The sequence below is a fragment of the Neoarius graeffei genome, chromosome 3 (assembly GCF_027579695.1).
Source record: "Neoarius graeffei isolate fNeoGra1 chromosome 3, fNeoGra1.pri, whole genome shotgun sequence".
In the NCBI taxonomy this organism is placed as follows: Eukaryota; Metazoa; Chordata; class Actinopteri; order Siluriformes; family Ariidae; genus Neoarius; species Neoarius graeffei.
In genome coordinates, this window is record NC_083571.1 from 12,347,283 (window position 1) to 12,373,054 (window position 25,772).

A 25,772-nucleotide genomic window follows, 5' to 3' on the forward strand; every position below is an offset into this window, starting at 1 on the left:
AGTTCGCGTCTTCTTCATGATCACATTATATGTAACAAAGATATTAGTGATCTGTTAAAGTAAAACATCAGTCCAAATGGTTGTATTTCATATGACAGCGTATTAGGGCTATTGTAGTAATAAATACATAATTTAAAGAAATTGCGTCACTTGGGAGGGGATAATATTCAGAGGGAAAAAAAACCCCTCAATTTCTGAGATTAAAATTTAAAAAATTACGAGGAAAAACCTCACACTGTGTCTGAGATTATAAAATCATAAATTTGCAAGGAAAAAAATCCAAAATGCTGTGAGATTAAAGTCACAAATTTATGCGAAGTGAAAGTGTGTGGGTTTTTTTTTTTTTTTAAATCCCCTGCTGTCCGTCCATCTGTCCTGGGAAGGGTGCTCACCTTTTGAAATCACAATTTTTGGAGGAATTTCACAAACTTGACAGGATTGTTTGTTATGTCGGTAATACAAATATTGCAGTTTCATTCAATTCAGTCACATTTTACCAGAGTTGCAGCCCTTGATTAACAAACTTGTAGTTTGACAATTTCATGAGTGTATTAAGCACTTATAGCATAGATATAGTTGCCAGCGGGGGGATATCGTGCACTCGGAACACTCGTCTTTCTTTTTTTTCCTAAGCACATCAGAAAGGAATCAAGTAGTTTTTTTTTTTTTTTTTTTTTTTTTAAATAATGGCAAAACTCTTTACTTAATGTTTCTGTAAACTTCTCTCAGCGAAGTAAATCCAAGCAAATGTGTTGTCAGTATCTCAGAATCCGAGGTTGCTGGTTTCCGAGCCTGGCTCAGTTCACAGCAACGTCTCTTCAAAGTCCAGATGATTGCAGGAATAAAGAATAAAGGGATTCTGGGCTAAAATCCTGAGTATTTCCTTCCTGCTAAAGCTGAGAGAAAAGTATAATTTGATTAGGTCGTGGCGGCACGGTGGTGTAGTGGTTAGTGCTGTCGCCTCACAGCAAGAAGGTCTGGGTTCGAGCCCCGTGGCCGGCGAGGGCCTTTCTGTGTGGAGTTTGCATGTTCTCCCCGTGTCCGCGTGGGTTTCCTCCGGGTGCTCCGGTTTCCCCCACAGTCCAAAGACATGCAGGTTAGGTTAACTGGTGACTCTAAATTGACCGTAGGTGTGAATGTGAGTGTGAATGGTTGTCTGTGTCTACGTGTCAGCCCTGTGATGACCTGGTGACTTGTCCAGGGTGTACCCCGCCTTTCGCCCGTAGTCAGTTGGGATAGGCTCCAGCTTGCCTGCGACCCTGTAGAACAGAATAAAGCGGCTACAGATAATGAGATGAGATGATTAGGTCGTCTGTAATACACGGTAAGCAGTGGCGGCGTGGCGTGGTGTGGTGAGGGTGATCCAGCATTGTGGAAGTCATGTGGTTCCTTGACCAAAAAAAAGTTTTGTTTTTAAGGACTGATGACTCGGACTTGGACTCGGACTCGTGCATTAACTGCATTCAGACTCGTAAATTGGAGATGAGGACTCGGATTTTTTCTTATATTTTTGTAACGTGCCATAATAATTTAGCAGAAGATATTTATATCTACATAAATTTTTATACTAATTTCGTGCAACTGAATGTACATTCACCTGTTCATGCGTCATGTTCAGGAACAAACTAACGTTAACGGCGCTAAAATGCCTGGAGAGACGCCGCTAGGATTGTCCACTTCGCTTATACAGACTTCTCGTGCAGTGGGAAAAAATGCACTGCTGTGTGTTCCACATGTAGAAGAAACTATCGACGGGGACAACCTCGAACTTCAATCATCATTTGGTAGGACTCCACCCAGAGAAGGAAGTGACACGCTGTGTTCATTGCTCTGTTGATAGTGGGCGGGGCTTGCTGAGCGATGAACAAGCTTTTTATCTGTAGCCTGTTAACTAAAATGGGGCAGTCGAAATTGTCTTTAATGACTTGGATTTGAACACTGGGCGACTCGAGAATGGACTCAGGGTTTAGTGACTCGGCTACAACACCTGTTAGTTTCTGTTATCGCTTACATTAGCATAGTTAATAAAGTTAATAAAGTAAAAAGTAGCTTTTCATGTGACCAAGAAACCTGAAAGTCCTCCATCTTGAAAACTTTCCTCAAGAGGGGAAACGTACGGGATAAATTTGACCTGAAGTCAGACTGACTAACGTGCTTATTTAAATGTTAAGTAAACGTCTTTTTTTTACAGAAAGCTCCCTCAGAGCGATGTTTATACATATTCTGCTGATTAATAACACCACTTTGTGTCTATTATTCACCTAAAGTTCTGTGGAAGGACTGTATTTATCTGCTCTCCAAGTCTTCATGAATAAGTTAACTGTGATTTGAATTGCGGCCAGAACCGATGTTCAAGCTGCTGTTATAGAACATTATCTCCTTCTGACCAATCATATTTGAGAATTCAGCAATGTCGTAACATTCGCATCCACCTCTGCCTCGCCACATGTTTCCCTCCCGTTTTTCCACAGCTGTCAGAGGTCACACACTGCTTTCCTGGCAGCAGGTCTTGAACAGGTTTAGAACAGGTGAACGTCATCATTTTGGCACTCGGGTCTAATCTTCTTGATTTAATAGTTGTTTAGTTTTAAATGGTGGCCAAGTTGAAGAAAATACCATTCGTTTGAATGGTAATAATAAGTTGAATAAAGCGCCTTTCTCACACCCCCAAAAAAAAGTCCACCAAAAGAGATCAGGATATAATTCCAGTGGCATAGCTGCTCACAATCCCACCAAAAGGCAGACAAAGGTATGTCCCACAGCGCCTGCACAGCCACCACGACGCCACCGGGCAACATCACTCAGAACACCGCGCCATGGATCCAGAAACACCGCCGGACAAGCTCACTGCAGTCCATAACGAGGAGCACAGGCATCACCCATGGCGGACCAGACCTGAAGGAAACCGACGCCCAAAACTGGGTCCGGAGCTACACCACAACCGGCGGACAAAACACTCAAACAAAGAACAAACATCAAACTATACAAACAGAGAAAGAAAAGAAAAATAAATAAAAGGCTCCAGTGAGAAGCGGCAGCCAAAACGTGCACAGCGTACTCTCAACCGGAAATATATCGAAAAGGATGAAAGTGATTCTGTCCTAGTACCACCAAGTTCTTCTGAGTAAACTTAAACCCCACTGAAATGATAGACCAACAGGCAAACCATCGTTGTCTTTCTGGGGGGAAAAAAGTAGCAACTGTTAATAATAGTCTAACAGACTTTATTCTATCCATATTCACTGGATATGAGCAATCGCGCGCTCTGATTGGCTACTACTAGGACATCAGCTCATATACCGTGAGTAGAGGAAAAGCAAAACAGTGGAGCGTGTTGCTGAACCAACCAAGGATGAAATAAAAACTCTACTCGAAAACAAAACCCAAAGAATTATCAGGTGTGTAAAAGAAACAGAAATGGCTAAAAGAATCCCCCCCCCCCAAAAAAAAAGCTCCTGTTCCACACTCCAGCCCAGTCGATGGCAGTAACGCATCTTTAAATTGGTTTGCCAACCACCATAAAAACCCCTACAAAATATGAATAAAAGTATTTGATGGTAAGAACGTATCTTTTTTTTTTTTTTTTTTCAAGAATTATTATTATTATTATTAGAGCATTTTTCACAAATTGCTCCTGTCATTTCGCCGGTTTGTTTACTTCGAAGCGGAACCGATTTTGTCGGACATTTTGTACAAAGTTTTTATTTATCAAAGTTGCGAAAAATAAAAATGCGCCATTTCTCAAAATCCAGTGAATGTGGATAGAATAAAACAGTTATTCTACTCAACCTCGTCAGCTCATGTACGACTCGATTTCACGGGATAACTGTTAAATATTCTTTAAATGCCATTTATAGGGATGATGATTTTTTTTAATTTTGTGATTTTGCCGATTCCGTGGGGTTTTTTTTTTTTTTTACACACCCCAAGTTTCTGTAATAAGAGATTGGAGAACTTTCCATGTCCCGATGATAGTTTTGGAGTTCTGAAATCCATAAAAACAAAACTTGAGCAGTAAAACGTTATTCAATTTCTATATACCGTATTTTCCGGACTATACGTCGCGCCGGAGTTTAAGTCGCATCAGCCAAAAAATGCATTATGAAGACGAAAAAAACATATATACGTCGCACCGGACTATAAGTCGCACTTTTCTGAAGGGTTATTCTAACCATAGAATCTGTGATTGTATCTGACAAGCGGCGTGTGGTTACTGCGCGACTGCATTGTTTATTTAATAAACGAACAGCTGAGCAGTGATAACGCGCCCTTTGCCCTGTAAGTAGCCTAGTCTGATTATTTTAAATATCTACTATCTTTAATACTATCACTATTGTTATTACTAATAGCCTATATTATTATTATTATAACTAATATTAGTAGCCTATTACTGATGCATTAATCAGTTTGCTTTTAGATTATTTTTACCGGTAGGGCTTATTATCGCCCCATGGCTCTTTCATCTGTGTTATTAAAGCTGTAGTCATCATCGAGGAGTGTCATTCTTCATTTTTGTCGAATTTTATTTCATTAAATCAGAGGTCAAGTAGGCTATAGGTATATCATCTGCAAAGACAACAGTCTAGTGAAAAAAAAAAAACCGCTTTTAAATCCCCTACTTAAATCCTTAAGAGTAATTTAACTCATGTCTTGTGTGATCTGATCTCCAATGGTGAAATAAACCGGTTGTGATATGAGTAGTCTGTTATTTTAGAAGATAAATTTAATATATAATTTAATATATAGCCTAATAAAAATAATATTTTATAACATATCACGACATATTACTGTCTGTAACTGTTCGTCACTAAAGCGTTTTCTAAGATCATAATGTCTGATATTATTATTATTATTTTTTTACACACACAATAAGCGCGTGTGCGTAAAGTTATAGTAAACCACCCCCCACCTTTTTTTTTTTTTTTTTTTTTGAGTTGCCGGACCCACCCACCTCCTGCGTTCCGGGACCTCCCACTTCACAAATTAAGCACTGCCTAAAATCACTACATAACTTATTTAAATAACTATAGGCCTATCATTAATAATAAAACACAGGTCAATCAAGTTTATCAAGCTGGCGATTTCACTCCAAATCAGCAAATCCATTGAATTCCTCATCCTCGGTGTCGCTTCTGAACAACTCTGCCAACTCCAGCGGCAGACGAAGCGCCGTTTCCTCTTCTTCTGCGTGGCTGTCGTCAGACTCAGCATCAGCTCCAGTTATTCCGCGGTGAAAAAAAAAAAACATATATACGTCGCACCGGAGTATAAGTCGCATGGCTAGCCGAACCATGAAAAAAGTGCGACTTATAGTCTGAAAAATACGGTAATTATAGACTTTCAGATTCAAATTGGGAGAGTGAGAGAAAGTTGGGGGAAAAAAATGTACGGTATCACTTCGACTGAAAGACATCAAAATGAAATAAGACCTCATGCCTGATGAAATGTCACCGTAAATTCACAAAGTACTCAAGTCGCAGAAATGGCAACGAACACGAACTGATAACTGATGAAGAAACAGATAGGAGATGGACCCTTTCAGCAGGATTCACCCAAAACGAGCCTCGATATCACTATTGTACATCAGCACTGTGAGCTGTTTGTATTTTCCAGAGTGAGGCGTTCCTGTTTATAATCCTTGGATATCTTTTTTTTTTTTTTTTTTTTAAATCCAATCAGCGTGCATAATGATCATAATCCCTCGTGTCATTTACAAGAGAGTGGGATGTTGATAGTTTTTGGTTTTTTTTTAAGATTTTTTTTGGGGCTTTTTTTTTCACCTTCATTGGATAGGACAGTGCAGAGACAGGAAACGAGCGGGAGAGAGAGACTGGGAGGGATCGGGAAATGACCCCGGGTCGGAATTCCCAGATCCATGGCATGGCGCCCCATCCACCTGAGCCACGACGCCCCCATGTTGATAGTTTGTTGACAACCCAGTTTACACCGAGAGTCAATTTCTTTTTGAAACTGGATGCCGACAAAAACCCGTTTTCCTTTTCAGACAAGCGAAGAAAACCGCAAGGCAAAGTTTGGTGTGTGTTTTAAAAATTTGCTGTCATGCTTCGGTTATGCTGGGATCAGACTACATGAGTTCAGCCTGACAAACTTCCAGCGAATATAAGCATCACAAATGACAAACAGGTTGTGTAGCGTGACATAATCAAAGAACTGGCAACTTGGACGGACGCTAGGGTGCATCAGTTGCCCCCTAAAAATGAAAAGTTCCTCCGATCATGATGCATTTTTGTTTTTATGTTTCTTTTGGTAAGAAAACACACTGGGTGAAATATTTTGACAAAATTCAAAAGTGTAATGGTGGCACCAGGAGCTCAAAGTTATGGAAAAAGCTGCTATTTTGTGAATTTTATAACAAAATTTCGATCATTTTTCATGAAACATTATGGCACCTTATAGAGTATACCAAATATCTTGGATACACATTTTTAGTACATATTCTAAATATATTGTCAAGCACAGTTTGAGTTTTAGCTGTTCATTGAATCATTGTTCAACTACTTTTTAAACAATACAAATGTATTACACTACCGTTCAAAAGTTTGGGGTCACCCAGACAAATTTTTTTTTTTAATTTTTTTTTGGGGCTTTTTGCACCTTTATTGGATAGGACAGTGTAGAGACAGGAAATGAGTGGGAGAGAGAGACGGGGAGGGATCGGGAAATGACCTTGGGCCGAAATCGAACCCGGGTCCCCGGATTTATGGTATGGCGCCTTATCCACCTGAGCCACGACGCCCCCCCACCCAGACAATTTTGTGTTTTCCATGAAAAGTCACACTTTTATTTAGCACCATAAGTTGTAAAATGAATAGAAAATATAGTCAAGACATTTTTCTGGCCATTTTGAGCATTTAATCGACCCCACAAATGTGATGCTCCAGAAACTCAATCTGCTCAAAGGAAGGTCAGTTTTATAGCTTCTCTAAAGAGCTCAACTGTTTTCAGCTGTGCTAACATGATTGTACAAGGGTTTTATAATCATCCATTAGCCTTCTGAGTAGGGTTGGGAAGATTCACCGATCTGCATCGGGGAATCGATGCGAACCATACGATGCGGTTGCATCGGTTGGCAAACGTCTGAATCGGTTAAAAATTCAAATGGGATCGAGCTGCATCGCGACTAAAATATCTGCATCGATACGAACCGAATAATATCTGTTATTTAACTTTTTAAAAACTGGCCTGTTTCTGGGTTGAGTTATCTATGCAGCCGTCATTGGCTGATTCAGCCCAACTCTCGTCTCGCGCGAAGAGGCGGGCCAAGCAAACAGCAGAAGAACAGCGGTCAGATTTTGAGTCAGAGGCGGCTAGCGAAACATGGAAGAATCTGAAGTAATACATTCACCGGTTGGCTTTAAATCAATAGTTTGGAAAAGTTTCGGCTTTTACAAGCGAGGTGGAGAGCTGGACAAATCTACTGCGATATGCAAACTGTGCCGTGCGGCGATTAAATACACAGGGAGCACCACCAACTTAACTACTCGCCTGAAGCGGCGACACGACTTGAATATATCGTCGACTTCAGCTAGCAGTAGTGCTACTAATGCACCTGGTGAGCAAAGTAGTGGTAGGCCCACAGTTTTTTCAACCCCCACTGTCTAGTAATTCTGCTCAATCGAAAGCCATAACAGAAGCCATATCCTTCTTTATATGCAAAGACATGCTACCTTACAGCATAACCGGGAGCGAGGCTTTCAAATACCTCCTTGAAGTCGTGGAGCCAAGATATAGCATACCTGACAGGAAGATTTTCACTGACAGGATAATTCCTGCTCTGTACGACAAAGTAAGGTTAATTTTTTGTTAATTTACTAGTTATTATATTGGATGGGATCCACTATCCTAAAATCTCGTGGCTTTTTTCTTTTTATTATTAGTATAAATCTAATTCTTTATTAAACCTCTTTCAAAAACTTAACGCAGCCTGAGCTGCTTAGGTTAACATAAAAATGTGGCAGAAAGTTAATTGTTCATTATTCAGGTCTGAATTTTGAAATTGTGTAATTCCTGTTTTTTAAAATAAAAGGCACAGCCAGTGGTAATGCTTTAAGTGCCAGTACTTGAGAAATACTATGTATTCCATGGTATAATTTTCTTCTGCATCGCATCGTATCGAATCTCACTGCATCGCATTGTGTTAAAATGAAATCGTACAGTATCGCACTGTATCACAGTAGGTTGGAAAATCGTATCGCATCTTACCATTAGTAATTTCATGAATCGTTAATGTATCGAATCGTTGGCAGTGCATCGAGATGCGTATCGTATCGTGTTGATGATGAAGATTCCCATCCCTACTTCTGAGGCAATGAGCAAACACACTGTACCATTAGAACACTGGAGTGATAGTTGCTGGAAATGGGCCTCTATACACCTATGGAGATATTGCACCAAAAACCAGACATTTGCAGCTAGAATAGTCATTTAGCACATTAGCAATGTATAGAGTGGATTTCTGTAGCCTGGGCCCGCCCATCCTAAGCGTGACACAACACGAGGGCCTGTTGCGACCTTAGTCTGGCCAGGCAAGCTATCTGCAGCTCTTCCAAGCTCCCGAAAAATCGGGAACCAATCAACTTTGAGCATCTCCAACGGCCCTGGGTAGAGGCGTGTTCAAGGCACTGACGTAGTAGAACTGCGACCGGAAGCCATAGATTGTTTACAGAATCTATGCCGGAAGCGCTTCATTCACGCTTCTGCATCTATTACGCATAGATGCTGTATTGAAAGCATTCAATGGGAAGTTCTCATTGAAAACGGAGCAAAGAGCAGCCCTGGAGGTATTTATTGAAAGGAAGGACGTTTTCGCCTTGCTCCCGACCGGCTTCGGTAAGAGTTTAATCTACCAGTTAGCCCCGTCGCGTCGCATACGTCAGAGGAAAGAGTGATGTGATTGGTTTAAGCTTCGTCACAGCCTTTTCTGGCTTCGACCAGTAGCAAACTGAGGCATTTCAGGGAGGCGGGTCAACCACGGGTTCTGGGAAACGGTTGGGCTTAATATCTTGGCCAGACCAATAGCTCGGAGAGCTTTGAAGTCGCGTTAGCCAGGCTAGTATTTCTGATTAGTTTAAAGTGATCTTCATTGAAAAGAACAGTGCTTTTCTTTCAAAAATAAGGACATTTCAAAGTGACCCCTAACTTTTGAACGGTAGTGTATGAATCACATTAATGCTTCTCAATCCCTTGCAAAGGTTCTTAACATGATCTCTGGGTCACAAGAAATCAATTAATGGCGTCCAACATTGTGATTCAAACCTTACGCGAAAACATAAAATAAGCGTTTTTGGCAAAAAATGAACCTCATGGTGCCACCATTAGACTTTTGGATATGGCCAAAAAATGTTACAGGATGTCTTTATTGGTGAAAAGGAACACCCAAACAAAAATGCATCAGATTTTATGAAAGTGAGGGCAACTTATGCACCCTAACGGATGCCCGACAACACCTTGAAAAGGTTAACGTCAGATTTTTTTTATTTTATTTTTTTTAATTTTCTCACCCAGTTTGCAGCTCCTCTGACATCCTCCTTGATAGCTATGGCTGACAAGTTCTTGACATGTCTTTGGCAGACATCTTAGCCAGAGAGGATCGTTCATTTTTGTCAACCTGGAACGACCATCACTGAACAGAGGTGGGTGTCTATGACATCTATCAGCCACCTACAATGCAGCCATCAGCATTCGGATTCGGATTCTATGATGATCCATGAGAGGATAAATACTGGATACTCCCTATTAGTCAGACAGAACTGAGGAAGCCTTTCGGACGAGAGGCGAAACGTCTTCAAGACTTTTCAAGGAAGTCCAGTTGCTCTCTTCTACCAACCACAAGTTCTTGACCCGACACACAAGGACATGAACCAGGATTGGTAGGGGTCGAGCTTGTCTTGTTGCCAGTCTCCTGTCCGAGACACGGCAAGAATTTACGGCACCATGGTCGCCTGATCTGACATGGTGACTATCGTGAAAGACAAAAATATCCGGTAGTCTTATCCCAGGATTAGTCAAGTGTGAAGTTCGTGAGTCTTACCATGCTACATGTATTGAGGTATTTCACCCACGTGACCAAGTCATGTGATGCTGCCATTTTGGACGGCACGGCTCGAATCAGTTTGAATGCGAGGAAGGCGACAAACGAAAAACATAAAAGAAAAAGGAGCGAGATGCAGAAAACACCTTCACTATCCAGCGACGTAGGGCATTTACAGGGCGAGCAGAGGGAGAGGTATTTGCAAAAATTGAGGTTAGCAGGCTTAGAGAATGACGTTTACCTGCTTCCACCAGGATTGTTCACTGACGTACGGAAGTACACGAAGCCCTCGTCTTTACCTGACTTTGGCCCACATGATCTGTATACCTATGTCGTTAAAAACCCATCGCCATACACAGGTATTGATCTGAAAGTGTATGAGTTTGGATGCCTACAAATATTTTGTCAGGCTGGGTAACATGCCTACATCAGCGGGTTGTCCCTGGAGCCGGTGGTCGCCATCTTATTACAGCTAAGGTTTGTTCACATTTTCATTTACTTTCGGTCCTCAGGATAAACAAAATGTTATTAAATGTCATTGAAATAACTTCTTAGTCTGTTGAGACATGGCCCGTTATAAATTTGCTGTTACCAGGCAATGACCAAGAACTGTATTATTAGAGTCGGTGTAGTTGTAGCAGTGCACTAGCAGCTAGCTGTTAGCACTAGCTAATGTCAACAACAGTAGCTGGTATGTTACTGTAGCAATGTTTACGTTCAGTCATTTGGATGACTGTTAAAACCTTTCAGTCTCAAGTTTTTCCTTTACTGGATTTACTAGTTTACTGAGCTAGCGCGCTCGGGCAGGCTGGGAGCTAGCACGCGCTAGCTCCCCGGCAGCCGACGCGCGCTAGCTCAGTAAACTAGTAAATCCAGTAAAGGAAAAACTTGAGACTGAAAGGTTTTAACAGTCATCCAAATGACTGAACGTAAACATTGCTACAGTAACATACCAGCTACTGTTGTTGACATTAGCTAGCTTGACGTTCAAAATGGCGGACACCGGGGCGTCACGTGACCCTGTGACGTCAGGTGAAATACCTCAATAGGAGGTTGTTTTATTAAATCTGTTTATACTGAAAAAATATTGCTTAGTATACCTTAATAGGTGATGTGCAGGGGCGCTGCTAGAAATTTTGTTCCCTATGAAAGAAATATAATATTGCGTGTTGAGGGCAGACCTCATTAGTGAACAAGCTAGTTATGAGCATGCATCTTAACTTAGCTGGTGCACTAGCTGGATAGTGAGCCTATAGATTCACTGAGCTCTTTGCAGACCAAAGTTACACTCATTACTCATCTCATTTTCAGTGGCTATAAAGGTCACCTATGAAACGTTTAAGTAAAACGACGCTGCGTTGTAAATTGTTCCCTTGATCGTCCAAGCAGTGGTTAAGACACAATAATAATCTTCTGCAGCATTAACGTTAGCATGTGAGGTTAATAGCCACCGAAGGAAGGTCAGTGAATAAATGTATAAGCTACCTTTCTTCGGGGGCAAAAAAAAAAAACCTGGGTGACTCTCGGCCCTTTCTCTCTCTCTCTTAGCTTTCTGCTGCGTCTCTTTACATTTCTGGTAACCCGACTTCTTCATGATGGTGTCGATCTACTGATGGTTCACCATCAATTCTGCTTCTGACGTTAGGGCTGGATTGGAAAGCAACAAACCTAATACGGTGTCATGTTCTGGCTCCACTTCCATAAGACTGTACCATGTAATGAATCCGGAGAAGGGTGAAATATAAAGACTGACTATTCTTATAGTTTTGTGGAAAATGGAAAACCGAACCAAAAGGTTGTTGTATTTACTGAATACTAGGGCTATAACGATACACCCAACTCACGATTCGATTCGTATCGCGATTTTTGACCCATGATTCGATACGCCCACGATTTTTTTTTAAATGTTTTTTTAAAGTAGTAAATTTGACTTATTAACATTTACTTACTTGCATTAACTATTTAATAACATAATTCAGACCACTGCAGAGAATGAGTAATATGTATGCAAAAATGAACAAATGTATATCCAAAGATTGTTTTATTTCTCAAAATAATACAGTTGAGCCGGAAGCTCTGGTTTCTTCGGTTCTGAAAAAGTCATTTTTCCAAATCGTGTAAATCCGTTAAGATTTTTTTTGGGGGGGTGGCTCTCTCACTGTCTCACTCTCATAGGGCCAATGATTTTCTGTGATCGCGGAAAACCGATGGAAATTACGGAATTTTTATGGTGAAACATTGCTCGCGTGTCAAAATGTAACTGCCGCAGAAGGCTTCCGCCCAAGCAGACATGCCTTCAGTGTTGCCAGATATTGCTAACGTTTTCCACCCCAAAATATGTTCAAAACCAGCCAAAAAGCACCTAAACCTGCCCAATCTGGCAACACTGCATGCCTTTCCGGTCAAGTGATTGTGATTGGCTTGTGGCACACCTAGCCAGCCAATGAGCTGCTTGTTTACAGATTCGCTCCCCGCGTCGCAATCAGCATGGCGACCGCTTCAAAGAAATGAATGCTCTGCCAGTGGCGAGTGTGGACATTGCGTGACTCGCAGAAGATTGTCGCAGGTCGGCGAAAAAACGACTTACTAATAGATATAAAAAAAAAAGTAATTTAAGTAAGTTTAAAATGTAATTTAAATAAAAAGTAAAGTATTCATAAATTGAAGTTTGGAAGCGCCTCTGTTTTTGGGCTGAGGAGAAGTTTGAATGGGTGTACCGCAATTCTGCCTTCTTGTATCGCGATACGGATCGTGGCTCTGCGTATTTCGATTTCGATACGCATATCGTTACAGCCCTACTGAATACGAGACAAAATTATAAAATTTTTTATTAATTTAACTCACACATGGTAATAATAGTAGTATCGTCCTCTGAGGGCCCTCTGTCAATGCTGGGCCCTTAGAATCGTCCCAACTTTTCCCCCACTAATGGTACCCCTGTGTGTGTGTAGTGTCATGGTGCCAGACGGTGGTAAAAGTCTTGTCTCCAGATGACGGGAAGTTCAGTATCGTGCGAGCAGCGCAGCAGCTGTGTAAGGCCGTGGAGCAGAAAGAGAGCACGTCCAAAGACATCAACGTCACTGTGCTGGACTCTTTACTGCGAGGTAAGAGCTCACAACAGTTTCAGCGATCTAATGGCTTTCCCCTAAAGGTCGTTGATGTTTATCGTGACCATGATATATATAAGTTTAAGTTAAGCAAGAAGCGATGTTACCATAACAACGAAGAGAAATTCTGTCATTTCTCTCAGAACCTCCAGGCACAACAACGCATCTCGTCTCAAACACAGATTCTGCTGTTCGATGCTCTCTGTCGAAGGAGATTCTGTATCCGCCTGCTTGCAGGACAGAGCTCCTCCTGCTCCGAATTCTCTAACTCGTAAATGCTAAGCTCATATATTTACTTTTTCTCCCCCCCCCCCCAGAGTCAAAGAACTTTCCAGACCCCGAGTTGGTGCTGAAGTTTGGCCCAGTAGAGAGCACGCTCGGCTTCCTGCCCTGGCACATCAGACTAACAGAGTTCATGTGAGTATCACACAGAGATCACAGGTAAACCCAAACCAGCCATACATCCATGTAGTATGGATGTCATGATTGTACTTGGGGGGAAAAAAAACCCCAGAGAACTGAAGATGTTGTAAAAAGCAGTTTTAGAACTATGTGGAAAAAAAAACCCAAAACATGACCTTACCTATTGTGTTGAACCATTTTGGTCACTTGAGGTGATTCTGTTCAGGCTCAGGAATGGATCAAGCACAAAATCTTATCTGCTCCATTGATTTGGACAATTAACTGGCCATCAAAAATTGATGTCCTATTGTTTTGGGATAAAGGGTTGGCAGTGGGGAGGGGTATTCAATGAGAAGAGTAAAAAATTCCATTTAATGAGAAGAGTGAAAACCCCTCCCACTGCCAACTCTTGATCCCATCAGGTCAAGTCACAATGAGTAAGGTCATGTTTTGTCACACATTCCAACACCGTTCTAAAACTGCGTTTTACAATAGCTTCATTTATCTGCTTTTTTTTTAAAAAGTACAATCATGACATACTGTACATACAGTGGTGCTTGGAAGTTTGTGAACCCTTTAGAATTTTCTATATTTCTGCATAAATATGACCTAAAACATCATCAGATTTTCACACAAGTCCTAAAAGTAGATAAAGAGAACCCAGTTAAACAAATGAGACAAAAATATTATACTTGGTCATTTATTTATTGAGGAAAATGATCCAATATTACATATCTGTGAGTGGCAAAAGTATGTAAACCTTTGCTTTCAGTATCTGGTGTGACCCCCTTGTGCAGCAATAACTGCAACTAAACGTTTGCGGTAACTGTTGATCAGTCCTGCACACCGGCTTGGAGGAATTTTAGCCCGTTCCTCCATACAGAACAGCTTCAACTCTGGGATGTTGGTGGGTTTCCTCACATGAACTGCTCGCTTCAGGTCCTTCCATAACATTTCGATTGAATTAAGGTCAGGACTTTGACTTGGCCATTCCAAAACATTAACTTTATTCTTCTTTAACCATTCTTTGGTAGAACAACTTGTGTGCTTAGGGTCGCTGTCTTGCTGCATGACCCACTTTCTCTTGAGATTCAGTTCATGGACAGATGTTCTGACATTTTCTTTTAGAATTCGCTGGTATAATTCAGAATTCATTGTTCCATCAATGATGGCAAGCCATCCTGGCCCAGATGCAGCAAAACAGGCCCAAACCATGATACTACCACCACCATGTTTCACAGATGGGATAAGGTTCTTTTGCTGGAATGCAGTGTTTTCCTTTCTCCAAACATAACGCTTCTCATTTAAACCATAAAGTTGTATTTTGGTTTCATCCGTCCACAAAACATTTTTCCAATAGCCTTCTGGCTTGTCCACGTGATCTTTAGCAAACTGCAGACAAGCAGCAATGCTCTTTTTGGAGAGCAGTGGCTTTCTCCTTGCAACCCTGCTATGCACACCATTGTTGTTCAGTGTTCTCCTGATGGTGGACTCATGAATATTAGTCAATGGGAGAGAGGCCTTCAGTTGCTTAGAAGTTACCCTGGGGTCCTTTATGACCTCGCTGACTATTACACGCTTTGCTCTTGGAGTGATCTTTGTTGGTCGATCACTCCTGGGGAGGGTAACGATGGTCTTGAATTTCCTCCATTTGTACATAATCTGTCTGACTGTGGATTGGTGGAGTCCAAACTCTTTAGAGATGGTTTCGTAACCTTTTCCAGCCTGATGAGCATCAATGACGCTTTTTCTGAGGTCCTCAGAAATCTAACTTTGTTCGTGCCATGATACACTTCCACAAATGTGTGTTGTAAAGATCAGACTTTGATAGATCCCTGTTCTTTAAATAAAACAGGATGCCCACTCACACCTGATTGTCATCCCATTGATTGAAAACGCCTGACTCTAATTTCACCTTCAAATTAACTGCTAATCCTAGAGGTTCATATACTTTTGCCACTCAGATATGTAATATTGGATCATTTTCCTCAATAAATAAATGACCAAGTATAATATTTTTGTCTCATTTGTTTAACTGGGTTCACTTTATCTACTTTTAGGACTTGTGTGAAAATCTGATGATGTTTTCGGTCATATTTATGCAGAAATATAGAAAATTCTAAAGGGTTCACAAACTTTAAAGCACCACTGTGCTACATAGATATTATTGTAGCTGAACTTGTGCTGAATCCAAAAAATATCATATGACTGAAAATACTCCTTAGGTTTGTTGAAATTGATATAATCAGAGCATGGCAAAGTCATTAGAGTGCCAGGGAAAGAGAGCAAACAAGTGATGGTGCGTGTTTTATTTACCCAAGAAGCATGCAGAGATTATGTACTATATATCGCACGCATATCAACCGATATGCTCAAAAGAAATGGATGAAATATTTACACTTAAGTCGATCTCTGGCTGGATCGAGTCGAAGTTCAAAAAGGCACCACTCATCATCAGTGTCGCAGTTCATGAATTGATTTGCTGTCCTGAAATTCAATCGCTCATCCTGAATCATGAAATTGAATCGCTGTCCTGAAATTGAATTGCTGTCCTGAATCATGAATTGAATTGCTGTCCTGAATCATGAATTGAATTGCTGTCCTGAAATTGAATCGCTGTCCTGAAATTGAATCGCTGTCCTGAATCATGAAATTGAATCGCTGTCCTGAAATTGAATCGCTGTCCTGAATCATGAATTGAATCGCTGTCCTGAAATTGAATCGCTGTCCTGAAATTGAATCGCTGTCCTGAATCATGGAAATGAATCGCTGTCCTGAATCAGGAAATTGAATCGCTGTCCTGAATCATGGAAATTGAATCGCTGTCCTGAATCATGGAAATTGAATCGCTGTCCTGAATCATGGAAATTGAATCGCTGTCCTGAATCATGGAAATTAGTCGCTGTCCTGAAATTGAGTCGCTGTCTTGAATCGCGAATTGAGTTGCTGTCCTGGAATTGAGTCGTTGTCCTGAATCATCCAAAGCGGCATCTCGCAAATACGTGTGCCATCTCGCAACAAGTTTTACTTCCAAACAGGTAGCCTAAACTATGGCTGACAGATTTGATCCTGTTTTAGGTGGGGTTTACATTAGACCGTATCAGCAGATCATCAGATTAACGTTTTTAAAACGATTAGTGTGCACACAGCAACACCAATACACGATTCGCGTGCACACAGCAACACCAATACACGGATACGCTCGGCTCCGCAGGCATCCTGCGCTCCAAATCACTCCGCCCTGAACAGCGAGTGCCCTCTGGAGGGTGCGCACTCCGGCCCTGCGCAGCTCACAGAGCGCGCGAGTGGAGTGCACAAGCAGTGATTCGGGACTGAGCCGCTGTGTGTGTGATCCCAGCACACATCACTTACCACTTGCAAGTGGAAGGATGGCAAGCCTAAAGACAATCATAACTACACAATGGGCAGTATTTGCATCAGTATTTGCAGTATTTTCATACTTTTATACTCTTTAATGAAAGGTGATACAAGGCGGAAGTCCGTGCCGTTTTTCAGCAGTTGCGTCACATGACCAACGCCAGCGAATCAGGAAGGTGGATGTCACAGTGACGTTGTCCAATGACGATGCCAGCTAGAGCTCAGCACAGCGTATCCGCGTATTCTCAATGTTTACACAGCACCGGACCAGACACGATCTAGATTGAATACGTGGACCCTGGCGGATTCCCGTTTCCTGGCGTTTCCAGGCATTTTAATGTAAACGGACAGTGCATCCGCGAAGAAAACGAGACAGATACGGTCTAATGTAAACTTGGCCTTACTGTTCGCAGTGCCCACCGCGAAAGAGAAACCAATCGAAACAGAAAGAGTGAAAGTGATTATCCCGCCGTTACCATGCGAATAGTCTTTTATGATTGTGTAAGTGGGCACTCAGCGCTCCAACTCCGGTGTGACTGAGGCCACATCCACACGACAACGGCAACGTGATGTTATTTAAAAAAAATATCGCCTCCAAATGGGCAACGATCAGTAGAAATCAGGTCCATATGGCAACGCAACGCTTGCTGAAAACGATGCAATACACATGCCACACCTCTAGGGGCGCTGTAAGACGGTCCCTTCGGACACACCAGAACAACCCATACGAAAAAGAACAGTAAAGAACTTATAAGAGTTTACCACTGTCTTAGTAGTAAATCCTTATAAATATAAATAAATATATATGCCATGTATGATTTACTCCTGAAAGTGGCCCATTTTGCATTTTCCTCATGCAAATTTATGAAAATCTAGTATGTATGAAGTGAACATTGTGCATGGTTTTTACAGATAATGTGTATGATGAATTACACTGTCTTTGTATGCTTCATGTAATGTTTGTAGTTTTAAATTATATTTTACAGTTTAAAATGTACATGCCTTTTATATGTAAATCCAACACAAACATATGTGGATTTACATATAAAAGGCATATACATTTTAAACTGTAAAATATAATTTAAAACTACAAACATTACATGAAGCATACAAAGACGGTGTAATTCATCATACACATTATCTGTAAAAACCATGCACAATGTTCACTTCATACATACTAGATTTTCATAAAAAATTTGTATGAGGAAAATGCAAAATGGGCCACTTTCAGGAGTAAATCATACATGGCATATATATTTATTTATAAATCATTATAAGGATTTATCCTTATATTTATAAGGATTTACTACTAAGACAGTGGTAAACTCTTATAAGTTCTTTACTGTTCTTTTTCGTATGGGAATAGAAGTAAGGACGCATGCGCATAAACTATTATGCGCGAGACTTCATATTAGCCACAAAGTCAGGAAAATCTGTTCGTAAAATTACATTATAATGACCAAATACAATGAAAAGTATTTTTCCAGTCTCACCTGTGAAAGGTAATCCCATGTGATCTCATTTGGACGGTAAACCTGTTGGTACAGTTAAAGGCAGCTAATCTTTATTCTCCGCTTTGACCTTTCCAATATGGCGGCGAGGATGACGTATGATTCTACGCGGAAGGCGGCGTCTTTAATGGTCCAGAATAAATTGAATACTACACGCTGATGGATTAATTTGCTGTTTCTCACCTGTGAAAGGTAATCCCATGTGATCTCCTTTGGACGGTAAACCTGTTGGTACAGTTAAACGCAGCTAATCTTTATTCTCCGCTTTGACCTTTCCAAAATGGCGACGAGGATGACGTACGCGGAAGGCGGCGTCTTTAATTGTCCGGAATAAATTGAATGATACACGTTGATGGATTAATTTGCTTTTCTACGCCCTTTTTTGAGGAATGTATTGTAGGACTTAAACCATCATCTGAAGAGGTGAGATCGCTCCTTTTTTCCCCTTATTTTTGCTGGCGGGATTGACTCTGCCCTAAGGGCTATTTTCTCTCTCTCTCTCTCTCACTTTGCACCAGGCATTACACAATAAATATTCACAGTGAAAATATTTTGTAAGCGCGTTTCATGAACCAAGTTATAGGATTTCTTGACAACTCGCATCGCATCGCAATGAGATCATTGGCACTACTGGTGTTAAGAATCAGACCATTTTATAAATGAATATTTTGCTGTAGAGCTGCAGTGTTTGTACAATTGCATGTTTTTGCTTCACTATTACTGTCACTATTCTGCTTCTTGCCTTACTACTGTGAACTAACACTGAACATAATAATAATAATAATAATAATATCCAAGCTCGTGTTTCACTCTCACTAGTGCTCTGTAAGGCTTTTTCCTGGTGATATTCGTTACACTTCTACCTGGCGTGAAGCACTCACAGTCATGTGGTTGTGACGTCATCGTAAACAAATCCGTTTTACTCATCCAGACGACTTCACAACGGCAACGTTGCCAGATCTTTCCACTCTGGAACACGTTCTCAAAAAGATTGCGTTTTGGGCACCCAAAACGCCGGTGCCGTGTGGACGCCAGGCCTAAACGATAAGCAATTGTATCGGAGTCACCCGAATCCGCTGCCGTGTGGACAGGGCCTGAGTAAGGTGACAAGTTTTCAGGTGACATGTAGTTTAGGTAATTTAAAAAATATAATATTATTTGGCAGTGGGCACATAGGAAAGTGTAAAGTATAAAGTTTATCATGCTTGTATGATTTAAAAACTTGCGAATATATTTATCTAAATACATGACCGACTCATTCTAAACCTGCCTGAACTTCACTGGCAAAGCTCTTGACCCCAGAGGGTTAATCTTAAAGTACTGTTTGGAAAGTGTAAGCGTAGTTTTGGTCTTTTTATACCTTAAAATACACCATGAATTTCAGTTTGGTTTTATTTGTTCAGCTGGGAATCAAAGATTAAGAAGAATATCAGTTAAGTCTTGTGAGATTACAGTGATGTAATATGATGATTTCTGCCCATTCATTATTAGAGAGCAGTTTTATAGTTTGTCATTTTCGTCTGGAGGACCGGTTTTTATCCCTTCGCTCATCACCTCTAATCTACCTGCCTTACTTGGTCTGATTAGCCTGATGATCAGACCTACACAGATCCACTCTCTCCCTATGTATAACTCGGGGTCGGGGTGTGTTCATAGGCGTGTGTTCCTCCTCATGTAGTAAGTGTGATGACATTCAGGTTCTCATTTCTTTATTTATGGTTTATCATAAAATATTTCTCTCTTCAGTCGCAATGCAGAAATTCTGTACAGAGGAACAAATCCGCGGAATTTAGTTTAGTGATTTTAGGTTACAGTTTAAGTAGTAGTTTTTGTTTGGTTGGTTTTTTTGCTCTGACACTTTTTTTTTTTTTTGTTAAGGCTACATGCACTGCCTGGCCAAAAACAAAAGTCGTACACACTAATATTTCACTAAACCACCTTTAGCTTTGATTATGGTGTGTTTCAACAACTTTTATACAACGCCACAATGTTCATTCCCATCCAGAGTTGTGCTAATTTTTCGCTGAGGTCTTGTCTTGATGACTGGAGAGTCGAACCTCTCTGTAAAGTCCTTCTCCAGCATCCCAAAGACTTTCAGTGGGGTTTAAGGACAGGACTCTGTGGTGGTCAGTTCCATTCTTTCACAAATCTGAACCCTAATTTTATCCCCGTGCCATCAGGGGAGAAAAAAATCCATTGATGTGATGATAACCTGGTCATTCAGGTTGTCAGCTGACTTCATTTTATTGCCCCATAACATTGCTGAGTCTCGACCTGACCAACTGAAGCAACCCCGGATCATGATGGGTGCGTCGCTTCATGAGCTTCCCTTCCAACCCTGACACGCCCATCACTCAGGGATAGTCAATCTGGACTCATCAGACCACATGACCTTTTCCCATTGCGTCAGAGTCCAGTCTTTATGCTCCCAAGCAAAGTGAAGCCTTTTCTTCCAATTATACCCTGTCCACACTAGGGATTTTGTACCGATACGAAACTACTTTCGTACCACAACACCTGTCCACACTAGCAACTATACCGGTACTGTAGCGGTATAACTGTATCGGTACGAAACCCACAAATGTATGGGTTTCGTACCGGTACAGTATCGGTACTGTAGCGCTTCGCGTAGTGTGGACAGGTGAAGCGGCTCTGTATCGATACAAATATAATGCGCATGCGCAAAGTCACACACCTCAATCGACGTCTTCGCTGAATAAAATAGTGAAGAACGGAGATTCGTTTGTTTCTTTCTCAACTGCCTCGCACGTTTTATACGATTCGACTGAATAAATGACCACCAGAAATACAGACTGTACATTGACAACAAAAAGCACACACACGTTGTTTCATCCGCCATATATTCTCGGAAGGAAGTTACTCGGTAACCACGGAAACATTTCGCGCACGCGCATTTCAACTACCGTGAAAGAAAACCGCAAACGTTTCTCGCTGGTGTGGACAGATGCACTAAACTGTACCGGTATACTTTGTATCGATACAGTTATACCACTTTCGTACCGGTATAAGTGTGAACACAGCATTAGTCTCACTAACAAGTGGTTTTCTCACGGTAACACAGCTGTTTAGTCCCAATCCTGTGAGTTCTCGTCACATTGAGTGTGTGGAAATGCTCTTACTTTCACTATTAAGCATAGCCGTGAGTTCTGCTGTTGATATTTTATGATTCAGCTTCACCAAGTGTTTAAAGGAGAACCGAAGTCATCTTTAAACTTGCTTTATTTCTTAATTAGCGTGTTATTCAATTACGTTTTTGGTTTTAGTTACCTTATATCGTGACTCGTATTGGCAACTAATTGCAGTTAAATATTATACTTATCGGCCTATTCATTTTTTGTTGAATGTTGAATTTAGTTCATTCGGTCCACGGTAGGCGTCGCTTATCCGCGCGATCTTCGCGAGACTTCGAAACATGACGTGTCAGCGCCACCATTTTGAAAACCATTTTCCAAACGAAATATTGCACAAAAATGAGTTTAAATGACGATTACTGCCTACTTTTTTCAAACTTTCCTGATCGCTATCAAAACAAACACAACTTCCAGCTTGATTATGTCAGCATTTGAAAGAGGGCGCGCGCGTCTTTTGACAACGTTGGCAGATGTCGGTGACTTTGATTTCCGCTGTACGTTTTACTTCCATCCTACGATGTCTCGCACAGGTCTCAATGAATCTCGTTTACGGCCATCGCTTTGACATCTCATCTCATTATCTCTAGCTGCTTTATCCTGTTCTACAGGGTCGCAGGCAAGCTGGAGCCTATCCCAGCTGACTACGGGTGAAAGACGGGGTACACCCTGGACAAGTCGCCAGGTCATCACAGGGCTGACACATAGACACAGACAACCATTCACACTCACATTCACACCTACGGTCAATTTAGAGTCACCAGTTAACCTAACCTGCATGTCTTTGGACTGTGGGGGAAACCGGAGCACCCGGAGGAAACCCACGGGGAGAACATGCAAACTCCGCACAGAAAGGCCCTCGCCGGCCACGGGGCTCGAACCCGGACCTTCTTGCTGTGAGGCGACAGCGCTAGTAACCACTACACCACCGTGCCACCCCTCGCTTTGACATATGGACTGATATATATATATATATATTACATAGCATATTTCAAACATTCATAACTTGCTATAGCAGCGACAAAATAGCTCTCAAAAATGCGTGCCGATATTTAATAAAATGAGAGAAATAGAATTTTGTTAATAAATTTGCCTTCAGTTCTCCTTTAAGAGATCTCTGATCCTGGTCAGTCAGGAGTGGTCCGTTCCCCCCCCCCGACCACATTTCTTCTATGAAGTTGATGGTTCATCACTATCCTTCCAGGTGTTAATAATGCGTTGGTCAGTTCTTATCCCAACTCCAGTCATTTCCGTAATCTCCTTAGTTGTGCTCTTTGCTTGATCCAGGCCAATAATTTGACTCTTCTGAAACACCATAACGTCTTTTCCATGAGCACGGAATACGTCTTCCGACACTGGATGTATCAGAAACAAGAAGCTACTCATTTTTGCGATCTGAAACACATTAATCACTGCAGTAATTATCTAACCAAAGGCTCTTAAGTGTTAGCTCGGTGTATTTTGCTCATTGCCCCCTGTTTTTTTTAAAACTTAAAGTTGTCCGCATTTCCTTGAATACCCACTTGATGGCGATGTATCACTATATCACTTTTTTTTTTTTTTTTTTTTCCAGGCTCCTGTATCAAATCCTGTTTTTTCACTTCCTGAATCTTGTGGATATGGATCTCCATGTCCAAGTCTTTGGACTTTTTTAAAAAAAAAAAGTGTCTGATATCGATATTCTTCTTTTAATAACAATATTGCACTCTCGTTCTCCATTGGGGAGAGTGGCGTAATACATGGAGGATAAGCGATATGATAACAGTATTGCATGCTATCAATAAACCCACTAGAGGGGAATGGAGTACATGTTTTTATTCCATGGAAAAAGTGTCCTGTATGTATAATAATTACGCAAGGGCATTTGAGAATTTTTTGGAATGCACAAGAAATATTATTGATTATTATTAATGAGACTCGGAGTAATAAAGCTAACAGATCTGTTCGGATTACTGATGGATGTCTGTCTCTTCCATGCAGCTCTTTGCCTTCCCATAAAGACGTCTCGTACGACGAGTTCCTCTGCGCTCTTCAGCGTTACGCAGCCTGCGAGCAGCGACTGGGGAAGTGAGCGAGCCGTCCATCCAAAAATCCCAGACTGAAAGAATTCATGAGAGAGACTCCCTTTCCCCTCTCTTTCTTTCTCTCTCTTGCTTTCTTTCTCTCTCTCTATGTTTACAAAAGATGCAGCTGAGTATCAGCATCCCGATGCCACATCAGCATCTCTCCTTCACAGCACACAGCCTGGTTCTGACCCTGTGCACCAAGGCTCTGTGTGAGTGAATGAGTAAATACGTGTATCTGTAAGTGTGTGTGTGTGTGTGTGTGAGAGCCTGCCCTGCTGCTGCATATACACAGAGCAGAACTTCTACTCATCCAGAGACACGGTTAGCAAAATGGTGTAAGTTTCAGCATCGCACTTCGTCCCATTTTGTCCTCTTGGTGGGTGGGTGTGTCTGTATAAGCGCTGTAGTGTGGGCCGCTGAACCAGCAGCACCGAGCACTGACAAACGGGAATGATACGATGACAAAATCCAGTCATCCATCACAACATTTCAGCAGCATGCATCACAAGGAAACTCATTAATGACTTAGAAATGATCTACTGCAGTCGGAATGAATTGTGAACGATGTGAACGTGTGGGTGAAGTATTTTAAATGTAAACGTGTGTGTGTGAGAAAGAGTTCCGGGCACTGATTGTATTCAAAAAAACTTGACTTTGATTTACAGTTGATAGCAAAATTGTTTTGATGTACCTTTTTTTTTTTTAAAAATCCGTCATATTTCTGTTAATGCTCCGTCCAACTTCTTAAGTTGATTTTTTTTTCCCCATTATTCATTTTTTTCAATAAAGGGATCCTCATGTAGATTTATTCTAAAGCTTATTTTAAGTAAAAGTAGTCACAGGTTTCAAAAATCAAACTTTCATTTTGAGACCAAATAGTGTTCGAGAAAAAAACGAATTCTCTTTAAAATGCCAGATGGGCTTCCTGCAGTGGTGACGTATGCGATGAAGTCGCTTGGAGCAACTCGGCTGTTTATATTCTCGGAGACTTCGCGGTGCAAAATTCCACATGATCTACAGAAAGTGTGTGTGGCTGCATGCTATAAAATCTCGGTTTAAAATGGCTCAACTTGCAGCGCAACGTGACACTCTAAAATCTTGTTCTTTTTTTACATGATCTACAGCTGGTGCTGGGTAAATAAACAGAGAGTGTGGCGTGGTTTTAAAACAGATTTTAGAGTGCACAGCTACAAACACACATTGCACTATACACACTTTGCAGCACGAGGTCTCATGTCTGATCCAGTTTCTCTCAGTGACCCTCTGCTACAGCTGATCAAGCACACTTTGTATGCTATTTTCTCTGAGGAAATGCGGTTTAGTTCCAGCTTGCACTTTCTTTTTAGCATCATTGCGGCATTTATATGCCACACAACGAGGCATACTTATTTAAAAACTGATAAATCCGGTAAAACTATGATGCAAACCGAGAATATAGACGGCCGAGTCGCTCTAAGCGACCGCTACATGATGTCATCGCATACATCAACACCGTAGGTAGCCCATCTGACATTTTCAAGAGAATTCATTTTTCTCGAACAGTATTTGGTCTGCAAAAATGAAAGTTTGATTTTTGAAACCCACGACTACTTTTACTTAAAATACGTTTGGGAATAAACCTGCTGGAGGATCCCTTTAAGGTGAGGGTGATGTGGTCGAAATGTATGATGTATACAGCAAAGTTCAAGTAGGAACACTATCCCAATATGAGAGATGATACAACAGTTGAATGTGGTTTTTTTTTTTTTCCCTTTCTTCCCAAAATGAATGATATTGGAAAAAAACATAACAAGCAGGAATATTTGAGCATCCAGATTTGTAACTATAAGTCACACAAGAGCTGTTTGTTCTAAAAGTTCTCATGATTTCAGGATCATCATCGTATATCGCCCACTCCTAATCTGCAAACCTGAGAGACAAATCCGAAAACGTGAATGTGGATCAGCTATGTCGTCTCAAGACTCTGCATTTCACAGTAATTTTACACCGCAGTGCTAACCGCAGAGACTCGGACACCGAGTATCTTGCCATTTGTTTGGAAGTCTTAAACCGAGAAGTGTATTTATTAGTCATGGCTCATCGTCTAAGAGGGTTGATGTAATAGTGTC

General features: G+C 41.2%; 1 protein-coding gene across 1 annotated transcript in view; it reads left to right on the plus strand.

Moving 5' to 3' along the window:
• nus1 (NUS1 dehydrodolichyl diphosphate synthase subunit) overlaps nt 1-24,501 on the plus strand; it is a 39,023-nt gene extending 14,522 nt beyond the window's left edge. Inside the window, 3 exon segments of the mRNA XM_060916414.1 lie at nt 13,003-13,155; nt 13,476-13,575; nt 23,579-24,501. Coding sequence (XP_060772397.1) covers nt 13,003-13,155; nt 13,476-13,575; nt 23,579-23,669 — 344 coding nt within the window. The 3' untranslated portion in view covers nt 23,670-24,501.
• The last annotated feature ends 1,271 nt before the right edge of the window (nt 24,502-25,772 follow it).